At 31.8% G+C, this 23,036-nt stretch overlaps 1 protein-coding gene across 2 annotated transcripts in view; it reads left to right on the forward strand.

Moving 5' to 3' along the window:
• The window catches only part of LOC123714357 (putative uncharacterized protein DDB_G0277255), a 157,538-nt gene that overhangs the window by 74,543 nt on the left and 59,959 nt on the right, over window positions 1–23,036 (forward strand). For both annotated transcript variants that reach the window (XM_045668583.1, XM_045668584.1), the window contains exon 3: window positions 10,337–10,532. In XM_045668583.1, the coding sequence (XP_045524539.1) occupies window positions 10,337–10,532 (196 nt within the window). The remainder of the gene's footprint in view (window positions 1–10,336; window positions 10,533–23,036) is intronic.

A 23,036-nucleotide genomic window follows, 5' to 3' on the forward strand; every position in this document is an offset into this window, starting at 1 on the left:
GCATACGCCTCACCAACCAACACTACTCAATATTTAAGTTTATTGTTTGTACTTATTTGATTATAAATCGTGATTGAACAGGTTGTACATATTGTGTACATTAAAAACAAAAAAAAAAAATACTGAACGAACTTCAAATCCTTCTATATTTATAAATTATTAATTAAATTCTAATAATAAAAAGGTAATGTACCTTCCCTGAATGGTTCATATCAATTAAACAATATATTCATTGTAGGAATTGCGTAACATACAATACAATATTAAAAGACAAGTTCCAATTGAGGAGGGTTCAATTTCTGTAAGGACCCATATGTCACCGTTAAAGCCGACATGAATGCTCTAACAAATGGTTATAGTACCACGAGATGAACATTACTATTGTCTACTATGGTATTTGCACTTCAATTGAACCTTTAATCCTTTGTAATAAATCTAAAACTTTGTGATTCCTCTTATAAAAATACATTTTTACAAATTAGAAACTATGTATATGCCACAAATCAATCGAGATATTGTTTATTTTCGTGAGCTTTAGTAAGAACGTAAAGCGAACAAAAGTATCGTTGCTCTCAATTGAATTAATTTATGAAATATTTATTTATACCTATGTTGGTTAGTTACCTTTCTGAGCTGTGCCTTACTGTGTCTTAGATTTTTACGTTTCAGGATTACCATGTTTCCCTAAACGTACGAGCATTTGTTATCATATATATGGTTTAATTATTATTTATAGTAAATTATTAGCATGTGAAGAAATATAAAAAAAACTTTAACAAAAATGGCATACTATAATTGCGTACAGAAATATTTCTTTTCTCTAAACGAGTGTGCTAACCTACGATCAAAAGGGTATGCCAGATCATTTATAAAGACTGTTCTAATACATATATTTGTTTTGTCAGTTAGAATATTACATCACACATTACAAAAGCTCTCAGTGATTTATTATCAAACATGCCTTCATGATACATGGTTCAATCAACATGAAAGACGAATTAACTTATTAACCTCCCGTTTGTTATTATCAATAACGAGCTACTTATCATTAATATATTTGTATGCAATAACCAATTGTTACTTTGGTGAACTGTTAAAGTTTAAAAATGGTGTCCAAAGGGTTTGATGTTTTGAATTTATAGATGATGATTTATTGACTTTATAATAAAATATTTACATATACACATTCTTAACCTACATATTTATAATAATAATTAATAAATAGAAAATTAAAAATAAGAGTTACAAATACACATATATAGTTGGTTCAATATTCAATTTAAGGAAAATTTAACATTTTTCAACAATTAATATAAAGTTGTTACGCTATTAATAACAAAAAAAGAGTGAGTAAATTTTTAAGATATTTAAAAGTTCTTTGCGCCAACAAAGTAGTCACAGACTTATAAGATGCCAACTGTCTCGCCTAAATCACCAATAAAGACGCCGAAACGTTTTGCGCCTAACCCCGTGATTACCGTCAATAATAAAAATAAATACCTAAAAGTAAGTGGGTCACATGAAAGCAAGTTTGAAAATCTATTAACACAATAACAATAACGAAACAAAATCTATATGTCACAATAATTATTTTATTGATTATACAACTGGCCTATGACCTAGCTATCTGTGTATCGTATCAATTATATCAACAGGAAATCGTTCGAAATATCAGCAAGATATTGCTATCTAGATATTTTGTACTAACCAGATCTAAACGTGAACAAATATTACTTAGATACCTAATAGGAATTGATATTTGATAACGAAATTAGAATTCGTTTCATGCAAAGTATTTATTAAGAAACATACACCAGTATATTATGACATATTTGAATTTGGAATTATAAATTTAGCAAGTGCAAGGCTCGAGGTTGACTGAACACCTCGCATATACGAAATAATACCATCGCTTCTATTAATGGTAATGAAACACCAAACACATTTACGTAAACATCCACCGGTACATTGCAAATACAGCAATATTTAAAGACTAATACTAAATAGTAATCTATCAACTAGATGTGCCTAACACAATTGCCGAAAACCACTCGAAACCTCAAGTCAAATCATGTAATAAATTCGATTTGTAATTCGTATATTCTTAGAATTTTATCTATAAACAATGAATTAAGTTAGATAATATAATGTTTTTATGTAGTAACTATTGTGTATGAACACTGTTCATATTTTAAGATCTCTTAAGATACCAATTCTTAAAAGGCCGGCAACGCACTCGCGAGCCGTCTGGCATTGTCCATGGGCGGCGGTATCACTTAACATCAGGTGAGCCTCCTGCCCGTTTGCCCCCTGTTCTACAAAAAACTGTACTTTTAGAATGTTGATAAAATTAGGATCAACTGAGTAGAATCTTACAAACTAATCTAACTAACGATTCCAGAGGGAAGAGAATTAGGACCGCTGAGATTGAGTCGCTTTAAAGCATTGTTTTTCCAGGCAATTTTTTTTTTTATTTGGTGGTGACTGCCCATCCACCAGCTAAACCTGCTTTAAAATAATTAATTGCGTTTAGTATTTCTTCCGTAGACTGAATTTGAAGACAGGCCTAGGCGTCTATAAAAATGGTGAATCTGGAAATAAAATATTAGAAGTACAATGAACCTATACGAAACAATCATATAGGTTCATTGTATACATTAACTACAATAAATAGAGTTGTCCACATCTAATGCTCTCACGAATCCATTGAGAAAATGAAACATGTATTCAATACAATACCACATAAGAACAAACGTGAAATTATATCCGCTGATTTCTATATTATTTAAGTTTCATTGATTGTATGGTCCATTAATGCTTTCCCTTCATTTATGATGTAAGAGCATATGTAGCAATCTGGTTTACAGTTTTTATCTATATTAGACTCCAGGTTATGTTCTAGGAATTTGATACATCCGATTTAAATTTTGTAAATAGAAATCTTGAAGAGGTTGAAGGGAATACTTATTCAAATAAATATGATATTCATCTACAGTTTTGAGTCTTGAACATCTTCCGATCACTCTCCGAACACTGAAGGTCGGCAGTGAATCCTCGAAATATCTTTATCCATCGCCAATCCAAAGGATTGTTTCACCGACTTAACCTCATCGACTCTCGGATGTTTAGCGGAAATATTTTAAATGACTAGGTTTGGTTTTATCCCTGATTGCCAATTCATATGGTCTGCAAACTCTTGTATGTAATTTAGCATTAAATCTGTGATGTTGGAATGAAAAGTTATTTTAAAATCAAAGACTGATAGTATGCACGCATTTGTGGTCCGAGAAGATCTTTACTGAACAACTTTGGAAGCGCGAAAAAATCTCGATAAGCCAGCAGTTGTAAACAATGTGTAAATGGATAGGCCATATACTGCGAAGATACTCCAATTATATCGGAAAGCGGAATCATGTCCGTCCAAAGCAAACCTGGCGTCGTACGCAGTTGAGGCAATGAGATATTCACTGTGGACGCCCTCCCACTTATTGTCCTATAACTCTGTAGGAAATTAAGTGAAGTTATTCACGCATTTGTCAACCTTGCAATGCAGTGTTATATGGACGGATCAATGAAAAACTCATCGTCAAAGTAAGTTTAAAGATAACATATCTATTGGAAAGCAAAAGAGGCATACCAATTAGATACTTCTACAATACTCATACATGAGTTACCGAGCCAAATTAAGGAGATCCTATATCAGTACTAGTACTATACTAGTTGGCAGTTTTCCATTGTCTTTAACTCAAAGCTTTTACTATTGGATATTACATTTTCCCATGACAGAATTTCCATATGTATTAATATTTTACTAAGCTTAATAGATGTATATAATAGCATACCGTACTTGGTTTTGTTACACATTAAAGAATCTTTAATGAAAGCTCCCTGACGGCTTGACGTTTTCGATTATATTCCAACAAATTTCCACAAATCATCATCTAAATCTTCCTGAATCACTCTATCGATGAAAACAGTAGTTTTTGAGTTTATACCAAATATATAGGCGAAGGACGTTTTACATAGTGATATACATTTTAGGTCTAAGCAGATTTCTGTATCTGTTACGTTATAATTTATAGTAGTCTAGCAGATGACTTTTTGGGTCAAAGGCCCTAAAATACAGAAAGTCCATTGGTACACGGCCGGGGATCTAACCTACGACCACATGGATGAGATTCTCTCCTTGAAACCTATCTGCAACACTGCATATAGTGATGTACTGTTTAAAAAACACGAATTATAAGTGTATTATAAACCAGATACGAATTATAACCCAGGTTGCAATACAAGTGGCTATTTAAGTTCCCATTTCCCACGGAAATTCCCATAGCAAGGAACATTTAGCCTCCGCTATACGTGATTGTATGCAAAATCCGCGAGTATTGTTCAATCATTCCCATGATTGGTACATGAAATATGGTTAAGTTTATTGCTCTTTGCTAGGCAATTTCAATTTGTTCAGTTTATATGTGTAAACAATTATGCATTTTATACGTACCAATCTTATAAGGTTTGAGTCATCAATAGAGTCAATGACCCTTTAAACGTTTTGAGATCTCCGTCTAAAGATGACTTATAATTATTAATTTTAAATAAGTTTATCCTTTAAATCTCTGCTGTACAATCATTACCTGTAGTCATGTCCTTGTCGTGCTAACTGATCTGAAATTATCGTTATTCACGTGTACACTGTCCCTTTTAATGTTTACATATGTTTTAATTGCTTGTTCCTTGTTGCTTGTTAGTTATGACTAAATAGTCTTATGTGGTTTTGCACTTGTTGCGTTTACCTTATATAATTTAATACCTTTTTTCTCACAGAGATTTCCTGAAAGACATCTTTTAAAAGAAGGCCGCTGATAACCTCCTTGCTTATTTTTATTCTTATATCTCTGTATATTAAATAATAGCTAATGAAACAGACTGTAGAAGTTATCGTAACAAATAACAAAAGATGTCCAAGCAATTTTTGTCTGTTGTGTTTGTGTGTTTATATGGCATATGTTTATTGGTAAAACCAATTGTACACAAAATTGCTGGTTAATGTCAAATATTAATTCGTTTATTGAACTAAGGGTCAGCTTTGTACCAATTGGTAGTGCACGGATAATTTTACTTAATAGAAAATGAACATAAATTTCAATAGAGTGAAATTGTGTTTTAGTTCATAGGTTATATGACTATCATTTTATATCTATCACTGTTTTATTGATATAAAACGGTTTAATAAAGGTTATGCAACAAATTCAAGTTACAAAATTGACCTGTAAAGGGACTGAAAAACCAAAGAAATATGTACTTTTTGTAATCTTTTTCAGGAGAATAAAAAATCATTTGTTTAACCGTAACTTGATATGTTTATCTTTATATATTTGAGGATTGTATATTTTCTGTGTCTGCTTATGCGCTGCATTTTCAATGAATAATCTCATTAACTCTCCATTGATTCAATTCTAAGCTGAAAATAATATCTGGCCAATTTTTTTAACAAAGCCGTAGTTACTGAACGGTATTGGTTTTCATAACTGTTTCGTGAATGAAAGTAAAAGAAGTTTTTCTAAACAAAAGATTCTTACCACAATAAAAATGAAAAGAAAATCGCCATTTTCTTTTCTATTCCCACGCAGAGGTCAAACGTACAAACACGTAATTAATGCAAACAGTCAAACAACAATACGATTAATTAATTTAATCACGGAACTAAATGTGAGAACTGATTGTTATCTGAGCTACATTTCTCTGTTCATACGAATATAAAATAGTTGATACATTCCCGCTAATTTTATTAAAGCTACAAATACATTGAAATATATATATATATACTAGCGGACCCCACAGACTTCGTTCTGTCAAAAAGATTTGAAATGTGGCAGTTTTTTGTTCCTACCAATTTTATAGTCGGCGCAAAAAATTCTCATGAGGGTGATGGTTCTGCCATAACCCTGATGATAGGCCGACGTGTGAGGTTCAGCTCGGGTGACCAAAGTATCGCTTCCACGAACTTTGGCCACTCTTCTGCGACTCAATAAAAAACCCCGACCCCGGGATGTCTGCTAGAGGGCTTCAAAATAAGAGGCGAACTTGTTCAACCCTGATTGGAAAATAATCTAAAAGGATAGTGGGAACCTAAAAGTGACAAATATTTTTACAATTGTTTGTTACATGTATTGGTACAATTGTTCCAGGCGTTGTAGAGTTATGCGCTTACCAATACATTTTGCGATTCATTTTTGTATTGTAGATATTAATTTGATTGGCTAATTTGCTGGGCCTCAGCTCTCAGCCTATGTCTGATACATGCTGTCGATTTTTTGGGTCTGAGGTCGGTTTCCTCACGATGTTTTCTTCGCCGTTCGAGCTAATGTTAAATTCACACATAGAAAGAAAGTCTATTGATACGCTATTATTATTATTACCGGCTGTGCGGTCGAACCTACAACCTCAGGTATGAGAGTCGCACGCTGAAGCCACTATGCCAACACAACACATTTAATAGTTATTCTATTGAATTAACTAATAATTATGTTGTGGCACTCTTTATTTATCTTTTGCACTTATATTAGTGATCAGTGTACACTCTTAAGCTAAGGTATTAAAGGGTTATTTTTGCACTTTGTTTTGCCTCATTATTCCTATTAGTTGGTTTTGTAAAGAACATTTTAAGCGGACTAATAAATAAATCATTTCTTGAAGTCAAGTCAAGGCGTAATTCTCGTTCCTGTATTATTCGATTTGCATTTTACTATCAAACGACGCATATTAAAAGAAAAGGGTCGTTATATAAACCCGTGTTTATATTCACGGTTAGTGAACATTCCCGTGTGAGTCCTGCCTTTATAAAGAAATGATATGCACCATTGATAATACATTCTTATACAGTTAAAAAAAACTTTGAAAGACTTATAAATAATGACATTGTTATGTGAAACATGATTATGTGTTTGCAATTGGCAACGCACCCACTAAAATGGGCTGCGATGACTGCCCTTTTTGGGCGTCTCTTGGCCTCGTTTGCTCCCCCATTCTATAAAGAAACCACTCAATATTACATGGTACATAGGTAAAGCTTATAAGTAAGTGATTTCCCATTGATACTTATAATCCCAAAAGGCCAGAAGTCAGTCCCACTGACACAGACTTACAATGCTTGTAGTCTCCCAATAAGTCATGGATGGTCTTTCTATATCTGACACATAGATTTTTTCTGTCCGTAGGTTAAAGTGTATATAGGTTAAAAGCAGGGGTTCCAACACAGCTAAGGGTTTTGTGCTTATACCGTCTTACAAAGGTATGGGCTTAATAAATTAACATCAGTATTGGAGATTATCTGGAATTATAAAGTTAAAAGTATTTATTAGATTTCTTTAACAACACGGGCAGGAGGCTCACCGGACGCTCTTTTCTTGAAGTACCCTAAGTCGAATTGGATCGGAAATACTTTAGTGGGCAGCTGGTTTCACATTTGTTAAGGATACTTGTGAATCGACATAACCGCCAGTAGTTTTATGAACAAAGTAAAACATTTACTGTTATTGAACGTGTGTATTAAATTAAAACGTGTTTATTCATTATAACTATTGAATGTGTATGATTTGGGAATCCTTTTAATAAAAAATACATGTGTCCCTGCTCTTCCAAAACAAACCTAAGTAAATTTCATAATAGTATTTTTTTTACACCTATTACCGAAGATTATCACGAAACGAAAATTTAAGTTAGGTAGTTATCATATTCCGTTTTCTTTTGAAGTGCAACTTTTTCCTGTGTCCTAGATCAGGAATAACAAGAATCAATACTGTATCGACCACCCAAACCTTAGCGATATGAAATGTAATTTATCGGATACCATGAAATGTAAATAAAATTAAATTTGCTAAGCGATCATAAAATTCGCGATACATAAATTGTACAGTTACAGTAATACTCATGTCTTTATGGATGAATTCTGGTTCGTTAGGCAAGTTTTTTACGGCAAGTTTTGTGAACTATGGCGGTGTGAAATGTGAATGACCGCATTCGTACACATTTATAGACGTTTTACATAGCTGTTGTGCGCGATATATGTGTATTGGTAGTATTGGTGGTGTATATTTTTACTGGCCCGTATTAGTTTTCTGTCGAAGAATTTATTGGTGAATTAATGATAGTTTATGCAAATGAGATTTAATGATGTTAAATGACAGATTTAGCAAGTTAGCATTATGCTATTATTTTCTGCTATTTATAATCTGAAAGTAATTAAATGTGATTAAAGTTCTTGAGTGTATAATAATAGACCACTTCAGTACCTAAACGTTCAATAAGTCTAAAATATCTATTGTGTCGTTCAGTCGTGATAATTAAAAAAAACATACATAACTATTACGAACTAGATCTAAGCGCTAAGTCTGACTTCCGTACGTCAAAAATGTTTAGGATTTTGACGTACCGGAGTCATTGTTCGCGCTAAATCCTGTTTCTGAATAGCCTTACGGTATTTTTTTTTAATTTGAACTTGTACTTCCTAAGACTAGCGTGTTAATAAACAATGACTTCATCCTTGCCCTACGTAATAAGTCCCGGTCCGCAACTGAACGCGATAAACTTGACCGTAAAATTTTATGTAAATTAAAATAACACCAATATTATTGAAACCTAAAAAAATCTGTCAAAATATACGTAACGAGGGTGAAGTTACGGATGAAAGCTGTATATATGACATATAGTATGTTTAAGATGACGAATGAAAGCGAGCATTTCTCTGTACGAGTTGCCTTGACATGGTCTCGTTGGCATTTCGAATTTCGCAACTTGGCCTAACAAATGCCACTGCGTCCTTTTGCATGCACCGAACAAATCAATTACGGGTGTATGATGGAAATTTGTGATTCACTAAGTTCTACAAATTATAGGAGCTACGTCTACCCATGTAAGGCACACTGCGTTGGTGATAGCTGTCAATATAGCTCAGAATGCGCAAGCAACGCAACGATCTTTATGAATTGGTTTATTATTATAGTTTTTCACATTCACAGTTGTGAAACAAACGTATGCCTAAAGGTCGCATTAGATGAGACAGACGATAAACTGTTTCGCGGAACAGAAATGACGTAAACGCCAATGCTTTTTATTGAAATACAGTACATTTAAAGAAAACACTTTTAACGGATTAACGGACGGTTATGTTAATAAAAGACAATACTATACAGTACATTATTTAACAAAGTCGTTAGAAAATTGAATTGTGTTGTGTCTATAATCATAATAATATCTATATATAACCATATTTGAGCTGGGGTCACTGCTTCAAGATACCCAAGTAGAATGTGCAAGCGACCTAACAGTCTTTTTGAATTGATTGCATGCACTTTGGAATGCGTGGTCTGTATTGGAGACTCTTTCAGTAGCAGGCTTTTAGTAGGGTGATGGAATTTTGTATGAAAGTTTATATGGCGTCCGATTTAATACATTTTGGTTATTTACACGTGAGAGAGCATTGTTTGCCCTAATGGCTTCAGCGTGCAAATTATCCCTGTAGTCGTAGGTTCGATCCTCAGCTGTACACCAATGCATTCCCGTTCTATGTGCGCATTTTACATTATCTGGTACGGTGAAGGAAAACATCATGAGGAAACCGAAATGCTTTGGTCCCATAAAGTCGACAGCGTTGTCAGGCACAGGAGGCTGATCACCTACTTGCCTAATGATCATGAAACAGATACAGAAATTAGAGACCGCAGACCTAAAAAAGGTTGCGCCTCTAATATAGTTTTTGTTTACACGTAAGTAAATTTCCTTTTTAGAACCACAAAAAAGGTTTTATTCACAGATACTGCGGAGGCGGATTCAGTAATAAACCTTAAAATTCGCATGCCTTGTATTTCCAGTCGTGGAACTAGTTCAACATTCCAACTCCTTATTTGTGACTTCCGAAATCGAAATGAATTCCTGAGTCTATACTATACTTATGAAAAGTGAAACCTAGCAAGAATCATTGATATGTGTTGTGAAGTTTGGGGCAGAGACCAACCCTAAGATTTACAATATAATAATAATATCTGAAATAAAACTATACTGAATCGTAAAGTTACCTTACATGTATAATTGTAGAGGAGGATTTTGGACTATCCAAAACTTTTCATGTGGTAATTCTCACTACATTTATTTATATATATTACATATGAAAAAGTAATAATAATTATCCTTCTTTATGACTATTTTTTTAATACAATTGAATGTTACAATAACATTCTCAGGATATAATATACAAAGGTATCACTAATCATATATCATATCACTAATAAGCTATGTATTTTCGTCAAAACTTTTTTTATAAGAATATTGTCTTTTTCAGAGCTTCCTCGCGGCGAATGCGAAATGTTGGTGGGCTGGTGCTCTCGCTGCTGCCACTGCGGAACTCCGGTACGCGGGATACGTGGCACCTGGGGTGCTGTTGGTGGCAGGTGCACCCCGGGCTTTAGAAACCGTCCGTGGAGCATATTCCCGATCCGTCCTCAAACCACCGCCTACTTATCTTATATGCGGCCTTGGTAAGTAATGTTTAATACTAACATATTTATTTCCCCCCTTTTGATTAGAACATAATCATAATAATATACCAGGTTTCATCCTCACCACAATGGCAGAATTTCTGTGGAATCGAGCTCGAAAAGAACCTACTCCTTTTTTATCCATAGGCAGTCTTTTATGGCTATTAGGACTCTAGTCTTATTTGCCCTATGATATAAGAAAACAACAAAACAAAATATGTGTGTGTACTAGTGTACACAGGTGAAATATCTTTGACCTGATTTTGCGAAAAATGATCTACTATATGCAACTTCACAGAAATTGGTTAAATAAAGTTAAATAAGTTTAACAATACAACAATTTAACAATGGACATGAATACAATTATTTTATTATACCTTATTACTACTATGGTTATTACAGAATTTCATTAATTGTAATGCAATTATTACTATCATTGTTATCGTTATAATATATTTTTCGCGTAACGGAATAATGTGACGCGTAACCGAAAAATGTGACGGTAAATTTTACAACACCGATAAAAAAGTTTCACTTCAAAATTATAGTGATTTTCCACCGCCATGATTTAATTCGAAAAACGTAATAATATATACATATGTCTTATTAAATACTAACCCAACAGACTTAAATTGCAATCATTAGCTCTATTTATACATCATAAAATATTAATACAACTTTAACTATGTAACCTGTACGGTAACAAAATAATTCAAAGCAAAAAATCACAAACAACTTTCTCACGAGTATCCATAATGATATTCTATACCGTACAGTGCGCAACCAGTTTCCACCCACAACGCAAGACGGCCTTGTAAGGACGTAACCTGCGTTGACGTGGGTATAGCTACCGCTAAGTGGTTTTATAGGTTGTAGCAAGTCTTTGATAGAGTTCGTACGTTAGTTTTAGTCTTGGGAATGAATGTTCGAAACTTTGATTGTTGCGGCGGCTCCTAAAGCTCCTAAAGCTCGATTTAATACGGAGTCTGCTGCAAGCGATAAGGCTTTACTGATCTTATAACTTAATTTTTTGGATTTATTTATATACTTCTATTTATCTATAAAAGCTTACCAACGCTCGAGACACTGATACATTGGTACAAGGCAAATGAAATACACTCATACTTAATGTGACAAGCACTTATATACAAACATAACACACATGAAGAGATAATAAAAATAAACCTAAAAATTTTAGTATATAAACTAACCGAATATTGATTTCATGGTGCGAGGGAAGCAACTTTGGATATCCAGATTTGTAAATAGAAAATTACTATATATACAACATCAAACAGCAATTATTTAAATTTAATTTAAAATGCATTTGACAATGGCTCAAACCATTAGAACTTTTTTTATTAAACTTCCATACGGCATGGGTCAAACAACTTTTCGTTTGTTCCATTATTTTTCTTCACGTTACCAACCCAATGCTCCTTAACCACAAACCCACAATGGTGATAAAACAGTTTATGGAATTACACGGCTTAATTTTTAAAATCATCAGTTATTACCTCGTAATTAATGAAGATAAGGTTTTGGTTGAGTAACTTAACGAAACGGCCTTGTATCTATATAAAGTACAAATTGCACGACTCACGATTACTTAGGCCACCGCCTTTAAGTATATTTCCATTCTTACCTAAAATATATTTATTTAATTGAGCTATATAGTTTTTATATTAATACAACTGATTTAAAGTAAACATATATTTGTTAAACAAGTAATGCAGTGACTTAACATAAAATAAATAAATCAATGGCGCTACAACCTATTTAGATCTAGGCCTCAGATTTCTGTATATGTTTCATGATTTTTTATTGAATAGCCAAGTAGGTGATCAGCCATCTGTGCCAGACGCACGCCGTCGACTTTTTGGGCTTAAGGCAAGCCGGTTTGCTCACGATATTTTCCTTCACCGTTCGAGCTAATGTTAAATGCGCACACAGAAATAAGATCTATTGGTGCACAGCCGGGGATCGAACCTACGAGTTCAGGAATGAAAGTCGCACGCTGAAGCCACTAGGCTAACACTTCACAGTGATTTAATATAGTAAATATTAATTATTTGTAACCAACCAATTATTTGTATATAAAGTAGTCTTAAAGCTAATATAACAAAAACAATAACTAACCTTAAAATGTATTATTAAAAGAAATCCCTTTAGGCAAGGCTCCGAAGATACTGGTAGCGAATAGCTAGACTAATTATTTGTCCGAGGAAGTTACTCTATTAGACCTCATTTGGTAATACATCATTAATTCAGTTTCACAAGGAACACCTTGATGTGTGATAATCTACGACAATGTGCTTTTTAAGACAATTGTTGCCGCGCACCACCTCATTATGGAACCAGCTGCCATTACAGGTTACCAAAGCGTTATTTTTAACAAGGTATTTATAGAACTTGGTAACCCTATAAACGTCAATACTTTTGTTTATCTCTTGTTTTTTTTTAATATTGCTGGTATGTTTTTGTTATGTTGAAAAACCTATAAACTACAGATCTATAGAAATTTTGGTGTTTGGTTCATTTTTAAAGAATAATATAGATAATTAACGCGTTAAATCCAGCATTTAGAAATGTTGACTTGGTTGTTCCATTTTTAAAACTAGCGATGCATCGTAACTAAAAATACAGCTTTCATAATAACAAGGTTGAATGTTTTTCTATTCATAGCAGGTTGAATTCGATACGTTAATCTTAATCCTCTTGTTAAAGTTGCCTACGCGCATGTCATTCAGACAGTACCAGTCGGCCTCGCAAGGACGTGGTCACGTATTGGAACAATGAACACGAAGGCTTCAAGCTTATTTCTATAGATTATACATATATTGGTGCTTTAGGTCTTTTACGTGGACATACTTTGTAATATTTTTATTTCTCAAGAAGTTTTATACCCTCATAAAAATTTATACAGTAATTACACTTTGTACTTTTTTCTTTAAATTCATTATACAATTGTTGACAATAAGGTTGCCGTACTTTTAGTAAATATGTTGAAAGGAATCACCGTATTAAAGCTGCCTCAAAATGAAAGTCCAAAAACAGATTTCTAACAGTTTTTTATTATTATATATTGCACACATTTTTAATAACCTAGCCTAGATACATCACAGTTCAGTATAGTGAAAAATTAAAAGCAGTAGTAAATCTACTCCAAAGTTTCGACAAATTAATACGTGTAAAGATATGTTTTGAGACTGCGGTTATCACAGGCATTGTATATACAGTACAAAATTGCTGATGTTCGTCCCATAAGCACAGGATATGTCGCACTTGCCGATAGATTTTATGTCGCACGGAAAAGGAAATGTTAGGTTTCATTAACCAGAAAACCACTAAACTACCGGGGTATCATAGATGATAAAATTTGGTTTAAAGGTGTTTAGTAAGGGTTCAGATTTTAGTGTTAAACATTATTATTGAGAGCTTGTCTTCTTGTCTAAAATATATTCTGCCTACTTAAAATGTCATACATTTTATATTATTGCAAAAGACAATATATAGTTTTAAATAAATCATTTATGAAAAATTGGTTCAGTTACGTAAAGCATTCTACGCTTAGCACTTCACTTGAGCAAGACCTTTTAATTATTTTTACATTGACATGTTGTAGGTACGATCTACGTACCTGTGTCAAACAATATGGCACCTAAATATAATTGCAGACGGAAAATATAATTTATATATTATTATTACAATAATATGTTAATGTCTGCCAAGGTATGCAAAGTTGTATTCTATTTTTGATATTATGCGGCATCACTAAGTGTAATCTTAATGTTCTTAGCGAAGTAATGATAAGTAAAAATAAAAGTAGATGCCGAATGTTCTTTGCGGTCTTAAATGTCTAGGTCTTATCTTCAATCTTAAAGCCCCATATTTACCTTTTTACGTTCTTAATACATTTATTCTATTGTAAATGTAGTCGATCAGAATAGTTTAGCAGAATAAAATTAAAGAAAAAAGATTTTAAATTTTAAAGCTGCCGCAGTCCTTGGACAGTCATGTTAATGGGTGCGTTGTGTTCAAAACATCTCCATCCTTACGCAGTCATAACAAGTGTTCACATGTCGATAACAGAACATGTAGAAATTGAAATCACGCGGTAAGAATCTTCTAAAGATTAAATTTACTGGCATTGGCCAGTAATATTTTACGTTTAATAACGTTAACAAAAGTCGTCTTATAACTTGTGCATTGTAGTAAAGTTTTGTAATAAATCCAAAATTTTCAAGCCACCCAGACGAATGATTTATCGCGGAATTTAAGTGAATTTTAATCTGTTTTCCGAAAAGTTTTATCATAAAAATTTTGGATTCAATAGACTATGATTTTAAAATTATTTAAGCATTTTACTTTTATCATTTCTTACATTATAACCCACACAAAAAGCTGTATTTAGCTCCAAAACAAATCCAAAATCCAAAATAGAAGAAAAAATTATTTTTTGTTTATTTCTTTAATTAAAAATAGATGTGTTTTGTGAAAATACTTATTTATAATAGCGGCGAGCTATTGAAGATATGTCTTATAAATATCATAGTAAAAATGGTTTTACTATTAAATCATGATTATTTAACATTATTATTCGAATTATAATTAAAATAATATTACGTGATTTGGTATTGCCTTATATGAATTAATTCACTTAATACACAGCATAATTTGCATAATTGGTCTGTCATTGTGAAACTTAAATTTATTTCGTTTACGGAAAATTATTATAATTATTACCATTTTGGTATTAACGACTGGACTGTGATTGCTATAATGAATGTGTCATTTTCATGTTTATGACATATATAACTAATATTCGTAAACAAACGAACTAAATTAAATAGGAATTTATTTTAATCTAAAAACTTTTTTAAGCTCTTAATGTACCCTTTCTAGACAGGGTCTTATTTATAAATAGAAATATAAAATATATTTATTTTAAAAAACGGCTCAAATTTAAAAGTCATTCCTTCAACTTCGATTTTGCTTCCTTTGGAGTAGATACTCTCGGGTAGATAGCAAGTATCAGTCATCCCAGAGCTGGAGCTTTCCTCGCTCAACGAATGAGTATCGCAATACTGTAAGGAAATTCTGCCAGCGTTTCTGGCAGTGTACGCCACAGAGACCAAACTTTTTAAATTTGTTTGAATTTTCTTTTTATTAATTTTTAATTATCTTAATTATTTATATGTAGGTATTATAAATTGTATGTAATTGTTATGATGATTCATAAAAAAAATCACTTGATCATGTATAAATATTATGTATTAACCAATGCGGTGGCCTCTAAGTTAAATGCTTCGAGCGACTCCTGTGAACGTGGGTCTTACTTTTTTATTTTGCAGAAATATAAGTTACGTGTGGTTTTAAATTAGAGGCTTGTGCCTAACCAGTTATTTAATGCAATTTGGTTAGCGGGAGGTCCACAAATATTAATTGTATGTAATTTAGTGACATTGAACTGGCAATGCTGTTTAATATCTTCGGTAATTATTTGTACGTAGCAAGCAGTGTTAGCCTGGCTTCAGCGTGGCACTAATGGACTTTCTACGTGCGCGTTTAACACTTTGGTATGCTGAAGAAAAACATAGGGAGTAAACCGTATGTCTTAGATCTAAAAATTTGAAGGCGTGTGTCAGGTACAGAAAGCTGATTACCAACTTGCCTAAATGAATCACGACACGGTTACAAGCATCTGAGACCCAGTACTAAACAGTTGTAGTGCCACTCATTTTTTGTTTGTTCATGGTTGGTTATTACATCCTTTAGTCTTAATACGTATGTGCACTAACGCAGTTGTTATATGTCAGAAATATTGACATAATAACTAATATGCTAACTACAGGGATCTTTTAGTTACTTCAAGGTTACGTAAATAAGACATAGTAGTGTTTCGAATATCGAAGTGTTTTGTTATGACGCTTCTATCTAGCACTCACATTAAAACCTTTTTCGTTTCGCGTTTCTAATGTATGTTATATATCCTTTCTAGATAAATAAATAGGCGAGAAGACTGTTTACTTCAATCTAGTTATCTTACTGAGGTTACCAACTAAACAAACAAATTCTTCATCTATATTTACTATGCCAGTATATATTGAGTAATTTTGCGTATTGTAGTAGTACGAGAATTTAAAGTTCCATTCCTAGTAAATATCATACAAAATAAATACCAATGCTGGTCTGCGCTTGAGCAGTTTATCGTGATGGTAGTATTTACAGATCGCGTGTGCCGCTCCCTATCTACAATTCAGATTCTGCGAAAGCTTTTCTACCAATGACTTATATAGCTGTCTGGTTTCCATGTTGATTTCAACAAGTGGCATCAATATCTAACAAATTAATCATTAAAGTTTCTTCTTCAACTCAGTCGGTCCGCTTTACTAGGCATGGTCTTCTGCGAACTAGCGAGCTGTGAATTCTGCTCCTAATGAAGGTGTACAAATACGACCTCCAAGTATAAAAAACGTACACCTTTTAAGGGCCGGCAACACACTCTCCGTCCGGTAACTGTCTGGTTGTTCCATAGACACATGTGGTTATGAGACGAAAGCCAAACTGTTTTTTTATAAGTAACCATTCAGCGTTAACTTATATAGTTTTCATAAAAAATACATGTGATATTTAATTAAATATATATAATTTGGTTACCATTAAAGAAACGTTATTTGAATATAAGATCGGAATTATATTTACATAATCAAGTCACTTTTATTTTTTGTTCGTTAACCCATTGCCTCGTTTGTTCCCTTATTTTGTGATACTATATAATAAGCATATTTAAATGCCGATAAGTACTGACAAATCGAAAAGTATGATAACGATATTAAATGATGTCGTCTTAATTGGTTTTGGGAGTGTTTTTGATACAATAAAATGTTAATCAATAAATTTTTACTGAAAGCAGAAAATAATGTTTGCTCAACTAAAATTTACACGAAAATTTCTTAACTCTAACATGAAACAAAACATAATATGACCCATTGCCTCGTTTGTTCCCTTATTTTGTGATACTATATAATAAGCATATTTAAATGCCGATAAGTACTGACAAATCGAAAAGTATGATAACGATATTAAATGATGTCGTCTTAATTGGTTTTGGGAGTGTTTTTGATACAATAAAATGTTAATCAATAAATTTTTACTGAAAGCAGAAAATAATGTTTGCTCAACTAAAATTTACACGAAAATTTCTTAACTCTAACATGAAACAAAACATAATATGACCCATTGCCTCGTTTGTTCCCTTATTTTGTGATACTATATAATAAGCATATTTAAATGCCGATAAGTACTGACAAATCGAAAAGTATGATAACGATATTAAATGATGTCGTCTTAATTGGTTTTGGGAGTGTTTTTGATACAATAAAATGTTAATCAATAAATTTTTACTGAAAGCAGAAAATAATGTTTGCTCAACTAAAATTTACACGAAAATTTCTTAACTCTAACATGAAACAAAACATAATATGACCCATTGCCTCGTTTGTTCCCTTATTTTGTGATACTATATAATAAGCATATTTAAATGCCGATAAGTACTGACAAATCGAAAAGTATGATAACGATATTAAATGATGTCGTCTTAATTGGTTTTGGGAGTGTTTTTGATACAATAAAATGTTAATCAATAAATTTTTACTGAAAGCAGAAAATAATGTTTGCTCAACTAAAATTTACACTAAAATTTCTTAACTCTAACATGAAACAAAACATAATATGACCCATTGCCTCGTTTGTTCCCTTATTTTGTGATACTATATAATAAGCATATTTAAATGCCGATAAGTACTGACAAATCGAAAAGTATGAAAACGATATTAAATGATGTCGTCTTAATTGGTTTTGGGAGTGTTTTTGATACAATAAAATGTTAATCAATTATTTTTTACTGAAAGCAGAAAATAATGTTTGCTCAACTAAAATTTACACGAAAATTTCTTAACTCTAACATGAAACAAAACATAATATGACCCATTGCCTCGTTTGTTCCCTTATTTTGTGATACTATATAATAAGCATATTTAAATGCCGATAAGTACTGACAAATCGAAAAGTATGATAACGATATTAAATGATGTCGTCTTAATTGGTTTTGGGAGTGTTTTTGATACAATAAAATGTTAATCAATAAATTTTTACTGAAAGCAGAAAATAATGTTTGCTCAACTAAAATTTACACGAAAATTTCTTAACTCTAACATGAAACAAAACATAATATGACCCATTGCCTCGTTTGTTCCCTTATTTTGTGATACTATATAATAAGCATATTTAAATGCCGATAAGTACTGACAAATCGAAAAGTATGATAACGATATTAAATGATGTCGTCTTAATTGGTTTTGGGAGTGTTTTTGATACAATAAAATGTTAATCAATAAATTTTTACTGAAAGCAGAAAATAATGTTTGCTCAACTAAAATTTACACGAAAATTTCTTAACTCTAACATGAAACAAAACATAATATGACCCATTGCCTCGTTTGTTCCCTTATTTTGTGATACTATATAATAAGCATATTTAAATGCCGATAAGTACTGACAAATCGAAAAGTACGATAACGATATTAAATGATGTCATCTTAATTGGTTTTGGGAGTGTTTTTGATACAATAAAATGTTAATCAATAAATTTTTACTGAAAGCAGAAAATAATGTTTGCTCAACTAAAATTTACACGAAAATTTCTTAACTCTAACATGAAACAAAACATAATATGACCCATTGCCTCGTTTGTTCCCTTATTTTGTGATACTATATAATAAGCATATTTAAATGCCGATAAGTACTGACAAATCGAAAAGTACGATAACGATATTAAATGATGTCATCTTAATTGGTTTTGGGAGTGTTTTTGATACAATAAAATGTTAATCAATAAATTTTTACTGAAAGCAGAAAATAATGTTTGCTCAACTAAAATTTACACGAAAATTTCTTAACTCTAACATGAAACAAAACATAATATGACCCATTGCCTCGTTTGTTCCCTTATTTTGTGATACTATATAATAAGCATATTTAAATGCCGATAAGTACTGACAAATCGAAAAGTACGATAACGATATTAAATGATGTCATCTTAATTGGTTTTGGGAGTGTTTTTGATACAATAAAATGTTAATCAATAAATTTTTACTGAAAGCAGAAAATAATGTTTGCTCAACTAAAATTTACACGAAAATTTCTTAACTCTAACATGAAACAAAACATAATATGACCCATTGCCTCGTTTGTTCCCTTATTTTGTGATACTATATAATAAGCATATTTAAATGCCGATAAGTACTGACAAATCGAAAAGTACGATAACGATATTAAATGATGTCATCTTAATTGGTTTTGGGAGTGTTTTTGATACAATAAAATGTTAATCAATAAATTTTTACTGAAAGCAGAAAATAATGTTTGCTCAACTAAAATTTACACGAAAATTTCTTAACTCTAACATGAAACAAAACATAATATGACCCATTGCCTCGTTTGTTCCCTTATTTTGTGATACTATATAATAAGCATATTTAAATGCCGATAAGTACTGACAAATCGAAAAGTATGGTAACGATATTAAATGATGTCATCTTAATTGGTTTTGGGAGTGTTTTTGATACAATAAAATGTTAATCAATAAATTTTTACTGAAAGCAGAAAATAATGTTTGCTCAACTAAAATTTACACGAAAATTTCTTAACTCTAACATGAAACAAAACATAATATGACCCATTGCCTCGTTTGTTCCCTTATTTTGTGATACTATATAATAAGCATATTTAAATGCCGATAAGTACTGACAAATCGAAAAGTATGATAACGATATTAAATGATGTCGTCTTAATTGGTTTTGGGAGTGTTTTTGATACAATAAAATGTTAATCAATAAATTTTTACTGAAAGCAGAAAATAATGTTTGCTCAACTAAAATTTACACGAAAATTTCTTAACTCTAACATGAAACAAAACATAATATGACCCATTGCCTCGTTTGTTCCCTTATTTTGTGATACTATATAATAAGCATATTTAAATGCCGATAAGTACTGACAAATCGAAAAGTATGATAACGATATTAAATGATGTCGTCTTAATTGGTTTTGGGAGTGTTTTTGATACAATAAAATGTTAATCAATAAATTTTTACTGAAAGCAGAAAATAATGTTTGCTCAACTAAAATTTACACGAAAATTTCTTAACTCTAACATGAAACAAAACATAATATGACCCATTGCCTCGTTTGTTCCCTTATTTTGTGATACTATATAATAAGCATATTTAAATGCCGATAAGTACTGACAAATCGAAAAGTATGATAACGATATTAAATGATGTCGTCTTAATTGGTTTTGGGAGTGTTTTTGATACAATAAAATGTTAATCAATAAATTTTTACTGAAAGCAGAAAATAATGTTTGCTCAACTAAAATTTACACGAAAATTTCTTAACTCTAACATGAAACAAAACATAATATGACCCATTGCCTCGTTTGTTCCCTTATTTTGTGATACTATATAATAAGCATATTTAAATGCCGATAAGTACTGACAAATCGAAAAGTATGATAACGATATTAAATGATGTCGTCTTAATTGGTTTTGGGAGTGTTTTTGATACAATAAAATGTTAATCAATAAATTTTTACTGAAAGCAGAAAATAATGTTTGCTCAACTAAAATTTACACGAAAATTTCTTAACTCTAACATGAAACAAAACATAATATGACCCATTGCCTCGTTTGTTCCCTTATTTTGTGATACTATATAATAAGCATATTTAAATGCCGATAAGTACTGACAAATCGAAAAGTACGATAACGATATTAAATGATGTCGTCTTAATTGGTTTTGGGAGTGTTTTTGATACAATAAAATGTTAATCAATTAATTTTTACTGAAAGCAGAAAATAATTTTTGCTCAACTAAAATTTACACGAAAATTTCTTAACTCTAACAAGAAACAAAATATAATATGTTAAAATACCGGCACGCGAGCCCTCTGGCATTGAGAGGCCACCACATCTGGCGGTACCTCTAAACATCAATGGTTTGTTGTATAAAAATAAAAAGCAAAACACATCGCATTGAACATTTCAAAGTCATCATAGAAGCCTTCTGCGATAATAACACATTCCTTTTAAACCTAAAACCCATAACACTGATGTTCGTTAGCAATAATTTTTCCCCACAGTCATCAAAACTGGCATGTTTCGTTATTTATCTTACATAAGGACATACCGACATTGTTTTACAAATAAGCGATCAGAATCTCTATTGATATATGTGAAAGCGTTTATACCATTAAGATGTTATCAGTTGGTGAAATGACTTTTCTATGTACGAGATCTGTATGTAATCTAATATTTCAGGACACAATTTGGTCTTGAGAGCATTTTCATATGTCAAATTCATAAGAATGTGTCTTTAGAATTAGATTTCATATTTATGTCCAACACATAAATATACAGTATTGACAATATACTTTTAGTAATAATAATAAATCGAAAATTAAAAACAAACTTAACCTTTGTGGCATTGTACTTTTAAGGCTGGCAGCGTTTCGATTTGAGATACATATTCGTTGAGTGAGGAAAGCACAAGCTCTGTGGTCACCGGTACTATCTACCAGGCCACAACTTAAATGTTTAATAATTTCATATTTTTTCTTAAACTATTTAATTGTCTTTTTATAATGTTTTAAATACCAACAGCTTCACGAGAAAGCATGACTCGTAAACATTACAAAACTATAGACCTGAACCGTCCTTATGAAGCAATAAAGTCCCTGCAGGAGCTTTTGAGTTTATCGTGCACATACAGAGACACGGTAGAGGACATGTTTTTATATAATATAAAAGTTAGACATATATATGCTGTAGACTTTTTTATAGACATTATCAACCTCAATCATATACTTCTCATCGGTAAGGTAGCGTCGTAAGAAACATTTTGTTTTTGCTTTGACTTTGCAAATGCTTAAGTATTGCAAAATTATTCTCAGGTATATAGCCTATTAAACCCATAAATAAAAGCTTTCAATTTGTTAAAGAATTTTTTAAATCGGTTGAATGGATGTAGAGATTACCTCTTCACTCTCGCTAACATTACCTCTTATTAGCAGCCTGTCGTGGCTTAGTAGTAATGAAAAAAAATAGTACTTTTTGACATTATTATCTACTAACATCAATGTTTTCTTATTTAGTATACATATAGATTAAGCATATTTAAAATTCTACTTGAAAAGGCATTGCGATAAAATCTTTACATTATCTTTGCATGGCCTATTGATAAAGACAATGATAAGTTATTATTGTATGTGACGTAACATTGCGATCGCCAATTGATCTGCACCATGTGTTTGTCTATACAATTGAATACCGGTTGTCATTCTTGATGTATACATAGAATGAAAGAAATAATACTGGCAGCCCCGCGAACATTGTTTCGCATTAATATGTTTTTTTTTATTTACCCTAGCCTAGTAGCTACATA

This window comes from Pieris brassicae, chromosome 9 (assembly GCF_905147105.1).
Source record: "Pieris brassicae chromosome 9, ilPieBrab1.1, whole genome shotgun sequence".
NCBI classification, from domain to species: Eukaryota; Metazoa; Arthropoda; class Insecta; order Lepidoptera; family Pieridae; genus Pieris; species Pieris brassicae.